Source organism: Sclerotinia sclerotiorum, genomic scaffold (genome assembly GCF_000146945.2).
Source record: "Sclerotinia sclerotiorum 1980 UF-70 scaffold_4 genomic scaffold, whole genome shotgun sequence".
In the NCBI taxonomy this organism is placed as follows: domain Eukaryota; kingdom Fungi; phylum Ascomycota; class Leotiomycetes; order Helotiales; family Sclerotiniaceae; genus Sclerotinia; species Sclerotinia sclerotiorum.
Genome location: NW_001820832.1, coordinates 2,335,606 through 2,341,823, shown reverse-complemented (window position 1 = coordinate 2,341,823; position 6,218 = coordinate 2,335,606). Strand labels below are relative to the sequence as shown.

Sequence of the window (6,218 nt, the reverse complement as noted above, 5' to 3'; positions counted from 1 at the left end):
TAATAATTAGAATTATATTAAATAATAACAATCTTTTTATTTAGAATCTTGATTTAATTTTCAAAAATAAAAAATAAAAAAATAAACAAGTTTAAAAAATAAAATAAACTAAACAATCCTTTTAATCATTAGAATAATTTCATATTTCAAAAGTTTATAATTAATAAATTTAAAATTTATTTATATTAATATTATTTTTTAAAAACAAATAAATTTATTGATAAAATAAAACATTTTTTAATATTTATAAATTCTAAAAGAATATTAATAATAATATAATAATATAATTACATTATATTTTAGATTTTTTAAGAAAAATATTATTAAAAATATATTTGATTATTTTTATATAATGATATTTATTAAATCTAGAATTTAATTAATAATAATTAGAATAATAATGAAGATTGAAAATATAATAATATTATTAATATTTTATAAAGAATTTTGATATAAAATAGAAGATTTAGAATAATTCAATAAAATTTGTAATTTGTTTATTTTATTAATAAATAATAATTTATAAAATTATATTTTATAATAATATTTTTATTCATAAAATTTATTTAATTAAACAAATTATTATCAATTTTATAAAAATCAAATTTTTTTAAAATATATAAAATATTGAAGTTTGATATAGTTTTGAGTATATTAATTTATCATGTAATTTTTTTTTTATAAATCGATTATAATAATTATAAAGATAAGATTATAAAATTGAACTAAAATGAAAACAAAATCTTTAATTTTGATATAAATAATAATCATAAAGAAAAAAAAAATTTATATTTCTGAAATAATTCAAATATATATTTATATTTATATTTATTCAAATTTTTATAGTATAATATAATAATGATATTAATTATTTTTATTAATATCAATATAATCTTATATTATTTCTAAATATTATATTCAATTGTTACGACGGCTATCTTCCACACCGCGTCACATGACTAAACCAAGGTAACGTGATTAAGTCACGTTATGGACCGCTGCGCGGTCCTGACTAGCCATAGGCATGAAGGTCTATATAATCAAGATGGATTTCCTTTGTATAGAGCTTCGTGCTCAAGATCAATCATTTAGTATACTCTACTATTAGTTACGAATTGCATATCATTATTGTCATTACTTTAAGTCCCTGCTTGACGCCTAGTTATAAACCACCTCGAGAGCCTAGAGCACTTCCACGTGATCTAGACGGCAAACCTCGTAACATAAAATTTAAAATATTAATAAAAGTTCTTTTGTATAATTTAAAATTTAATTTTTTAATCTATTATATAAGATTTTATTAAAAGATTTGAAAAAAAAAATTCATTCTAGTTTATTTTTAATAATATTTATTCAAAAGTTATTTAAGATTTCAAGTTTTTCAAGTTTATATATAAATTTTATATAAATTAAAAATCAATAATATAACTTTTAATATTTTAATTAATAAAATTATAAAGAATCTGAAAATTTCGAAAGTTATTATAATATAAATATTAAATTTTTAATCCATATTTCATCAAATTATATTTATTAATAAAAAAGTTATAAAGATCTACTTTTATTATTTTTGATATAAAAGATGACTGAAAAGTAAAATACTAGACTTACTGTAACGATACTATACTAGAGGCAGCGGCTGCCTAAGGTTTCGTCTGGTTGGTAGTTGTGGGTTAAGGCTTTATCACTGGTCTTCACTTGGAAGTGAAGTCGTTACTAGATCAAGTAGAATGTAGGTAAACTAATTGATAACTAAGTTGAGCACGAAGCTCCTTAACTACGAGACTAAATGAATGTTTATATACCCTATATCATCTTTTGAGGACCCTTGGGACCCTAAGGTCCAAAAGGTCCTCGAGGTCACGTGAATTAATGAATCGTGACACTTACTTATTCTAATGCCTTGACAAAGACAGAAACACTTCTCTGAATTTGACGATCTTAAATTATATTTTTTTCCTATTTAACTTATCCTTACTTTAGTCTAGAGGCTCATTTTAAAAAATCACATTCATCATGTTCCCGTGCCATTTACCTTTGGTTCTTTGAAGAGTTATTTTCTTTCTGAACATAGTCACAATAGACAAAGCACAATACTACCGAGGATCTGAATGCTCAAACCTTTCCACAATGGAACAATGCCTCCGTGGAACAAATACTCCATCGAATCCAGGTCTGGCTTTATCTTTGCTTTGGGGGAGTTGTTGCCACATTTGGCAATATAAGTGTCTCTTTGTTTTTGAACAGTCAACAAAGAAGCCAGACGCATATATAAGTATGTGATACTCAGTCCCAGGTTTTCCACTTCATAGACTCGTCCAAGAATAGACACACATCAATCCCTCGATGTCTTCCAATCTGCCTGAAAAGAAGAATTTTCTTCAACGAGCTAGTGATATTCGCCGCCGTCAAACCGACCAAAGTACTACAAGTGGCAAGCTCACTAATCCTGCTAAGAAAAAGCAAGACATGACAGAAGCAGGATCGATATCGCAAGGCATAGAAGTGATTTCGAAAACTAGGTCAGAAGCTGCAGAGGACGATCCCGAGGTAGAGCCAAATGGAGAAGATGATGCGAGCAAGCGAAGTGGAGAACAGATGAGACTATCGTCGATGTTAGCCCAAACAGAGCAGCAAAATAATGCCAATGATTTGGGGAATATAAAGAAGAGAGTCTCAAAAGGTTCGTCTAAGGCCATTCCAATGTACCGTAGGCTAATAAGACAGGCGCAGGCGCCTCCCAAGCCAGTCAATGTCTCACAAGAGGTTACAGCAGCAATTGAAGCGCTGTCTTTCAAACTACGTAATCAAGACGAAATCCTCCGAAATTTAGGTGAAGCGAGCGATAAACACGCTGCGGATAACAATGCCCTGAGAAAGATAGTCGATGAGACACGCGTCAAGGTCAGAGATTCTAAAGCCATATCGATGGGCCAAAATCTGCAACTAGCCCAATTGCAGAGCGAACTTGAAATAAATCAAGCAAAGTTCGATGTCTTGCAGGCGTACAGTAATGAACAGGACGTGAAATTGATAAGCAAGGATGAGATGGTTGAAAAGCTTCAAAAAGAGAATATAAAAATCAATCGACAATTACAAGAATCCGAAGCTGCTAGAGTAGCAACGCCTCGCATGAGTCCATCTCTTGATGCAGCCAGGATCCAAAGTGCGAGGCTCAAAGATAGCGCAGCTGACAAAGAAGAGATCAATATTCTGAGGTCGAAAATCTCAGCACTTGAAGAAGAGCTGCACGAAGTGGAAGTGCAGCTCAAACAGGAAAGTATTAAAGCAATAGAGATGGCGGAAAAGCACGGAGATGAGATAGCGAAACTCATAGAGGAGCACGATGATCTAGCCATCGAAAAGTTATTCATGGAGAATGAGTTGAAGTCGGAGAAAGAATCTTCTACTATTCAACTTGAGGAAATGGAGACACTTGTCAAGAGACTCAAACTCGAACTGATTGAAAGCAAAGGGAGTTTCCGGTCTTGGCTACGTATCCGACCTCCGCAAGGCACTCTCATTAAACAGCCCATCTCAATTCATGGTGGTGATAGAGTAGAAGTCATCGACAGATTTGGCAAAACTCGTGACTTTCATTTTGACCGCGTTTTTGCACCTGAAGCTAACAATGCCTCCGTTTTCCACGACCTAAGTGAAATCTTAGAGGCTGCCCTTCAGGGCTACGACATTACCGTCCTTGCATATGGACAAACCGGCTCTGGAAAAACATACACCATGAGTGCGATGCTCGATATGGCTTTAGAACAAATTTTCACCCAACTTGGCAAATCCCAAGGGACCGGCTATAGCGTCAAGGGCCGCTGTATTGAAGTATATGAACAGAAGGTATACGACCTCTTCAAGCCAGTACGAGAACCACAAAAGGTCTCAAGCGAGTGCGGTGGTATGTGGCCCGCGCGCGAGCAGGTCTTGCCCGTGGAAACGGTTGTTCTTGACAACCTTGAATCCATTCAAGCAATGATTAAGGATGTGAATAAGAATCGTACATCAGGTCGAACTGAAAAAAATGACACTTCGTCACGTTCTCATATGTTCTTGTCCTTCCAGATAAAAGCATCAAAGGCGGAACCATCTGGTGCCATCACAACGACACACTCCGGCATTACATTCATTGATCTTGCAGGTTCCGAGTCTTTGAAAAATGTCACTGGTCGGCAGACACAAACACAAGCTATCAACTCCGAGCTTTCAGCCTTGAAAAGCGTGCTAATTGCCATGGGCAACAACACAGCGCGCATTCCATTCCGAGACACACAGCTCACCAGACTGCTTCAAGATAGCTTTACTGGCGGTAAAGTGCTTTTTATCCAAGCAGCTAGCCTTGGTGAGCTGGAGGAATCCATTCATACGATGGATTTTGGTGGTTTAGTGAGCAAGGTTACGCAAAAAAAGCCGGCGAAGAATGTTGTTACGAAGTTTGCAGCTACGAAGGGTGGGTTGAAGGAAACTAAAATGACCTCGCCGACACCCGCTACTGGTGCTAGCACTAGAATGGCTCCTAGGGGTGCCCCCCCTACTCGAGGTGCTCCAGCTACAAGGGGTAGCCATGGTCCCCGAGGCAACACTCGGGATAGCGGACGAGACAAATGAAGAGCAGGCCGTTATGATAAGGTGTGAGTCTAAAGTACGTATATTGCAACTTGATGCGTTTGAAGCTATAGCTTTTTATAGCCTTTATGATCTTGATAAGTTTTTGATACCAATATTATTACCTCCCATTGTTGGTATGACAGGATGTCATGAACAGTAGCAAATCTATTATTGAGAATTTTAATTTTTACACTATCCAAAAATCAAGTACCAACAAGTGTGAAAGTTGGGCCTCGGCTCGTGGGATATTATGTGTGTTGGTGATGTTGGTGACTGAGAGCTGCAGCGCGTGTGAAGATTTGCTTTAGTAGATAGATGCGTGATTCATCAAAGGGGTATAAACGCTTGTTCAACCAGGCAAGCGTAAGATCACCATACCGCATTAGCAGTTCACCTGGAACCGCCAATACGGACGCGTAGAACCCGGTACTTCAACCGTCTTAACCCCACAGACGTCGACGAGAATTTTTTTGGATGAGTTTCGAGATCAGAATGCTACAAGTCACCTGCCACCGTATGACTGACGAATTTATCTAAAAATTGAGGTTGGAAAGCTATCGGTAGGTGGAAGCTTAGGGAGACGCAGCGTCGCGGTAAATAAGGATCAATTTACCCACTCAGCACGGCGGAAATGGCAATGCAGTCGAAGAGTGTTTATGAAGAAGTCGCCAAATTGCATTTGATGGTGATCGGATGAGGTTGGCTTGCAATTACATTTTTAGCTTTGATTTTAGTTGCGAAGCTTTTGGAGTTTTGAATTTTGGCCTGAAGCTTTTCCGTGGTTCGGGAAACAAGTGTGGATATCTCTACCTGTTTGGAATTGAAGACCGAAAAACATTTTCGACTGCGTATCAGAATGACGCGAAGAATGGACGCTGTAGTGGCATGCCATAACAATAGAAAATAGCTTCGCTGATGGCTAGATCTGCTTTTGTTATTGTCCAGCCGGTCTGGGAAAAGATACAGTATATTTGGTACGAGTCATATAGTATGATAATTACATATATTCACGCAAATAATAACAAACCCTATGTGAAAGACGGTATCTGCACTTACTGACTAGGCTCCCTTTTCCTTTGAAGATAAAAAATGATGCCTCAACTAAAACAGACTGACTGTGTCGAAAACATATAATCTTTTGACAGGGACCGGAGATGGTCAACATAAGGCAATGGGGCGAGTGCCATTTTCGGCACCGACCAACAAGATATGTCTGAAATGGAGAAGGAGAAAGGTTGTACATTGCAATGGAGACAGAACAAAGGCTATATGTCAAATAACTTTTCTGCTGGCAAGGGGAACCACGGACCATACGGGTGGTCGAATGAAAAGGAGACCAACTAATGTATATCAGACCTGCTTTTGCGTACAGAAGATGAGATATAATGAAGTTGTCACGGAGACCGACTGATCTGGATTGCTTAAAATAGAAACACCGGCGAGGAAAGGTCGGCAGAGAAGAGTGATGCAGATGGTGGAATAACAAGTGGTAGAGATGGAGAGAGTAGTGTGGAACCTACCATAGTATTTATGAGTTATGATGAATAATATGCACTACTTATAACACCACTGCCGTAGATATGCTGCCTGTGAAGTCATATTCA

At 36.4% G+C, this 6,218-nt stretch overlaps 3 protein-coding genes across 3 annotated transcripts; 2 read left to right on the top strand and 1 right to left on the bottom strand.

Moving 5' to 3' along the window:
- Window positions 1–2,346: 2,346 nt before the first annotated feature.
- SS1G_03986 (hypothetical protein) lies at window positions 2,347–4,614 on the top strand (the record flags this gene model as incomplete). The annotated part of the gene is made up of 1 exon (XM_001595846.1): window positions 2,347–4,614. One exon carries the CDS (start codon window positions 2,347–2,349, stop codon window positions 4,612–4,614), a length of 2,268 nt encoding a protein of 755 aa, XP_001595896.1.
- A 654-nt stretch (window positions 4,615–5,268) lies between these two features.
- SS1G_03985 (predicted protein) lies at window positions 5,269–5,801 on the bottom strand (the record flags this gene model as incomplete). Its single annotated transcript, XM_001595845.1, has 3 exons — window positions 5,269–5,564; window positions 5,671–5,729; window positions 5,764–5,801. 3 exons carry the CDS (start codon window positions 5,799–5,801, stop codon window positions 5,269–5,271), a joined length of 393 nt encoding a protein of 130 aa, XP_001595895.1.
- A 22-nt stretch (window positions 5,802–5,823) lies between these two features.
- SS1G_03984 (predicted protein) lies at window positions 5,824–6,162 on the top strand (the record flags this gene model as incomplete). The annotated part of the gene is made up of 2 exons (XM_001595844.1): window positions 5,824–5,930; window positions 6,045–6,162. The coding sequence occupies 2 exons, from the start codon at window positions 5,824–5,826 to the stop codon at window positions 6,160–6,162; spliced, it is 225 nt and encodes a 74-aa protein (XP_001595894.1).
- Window positions 6,163–6,218: the final 56 nt, after the last annotated feature.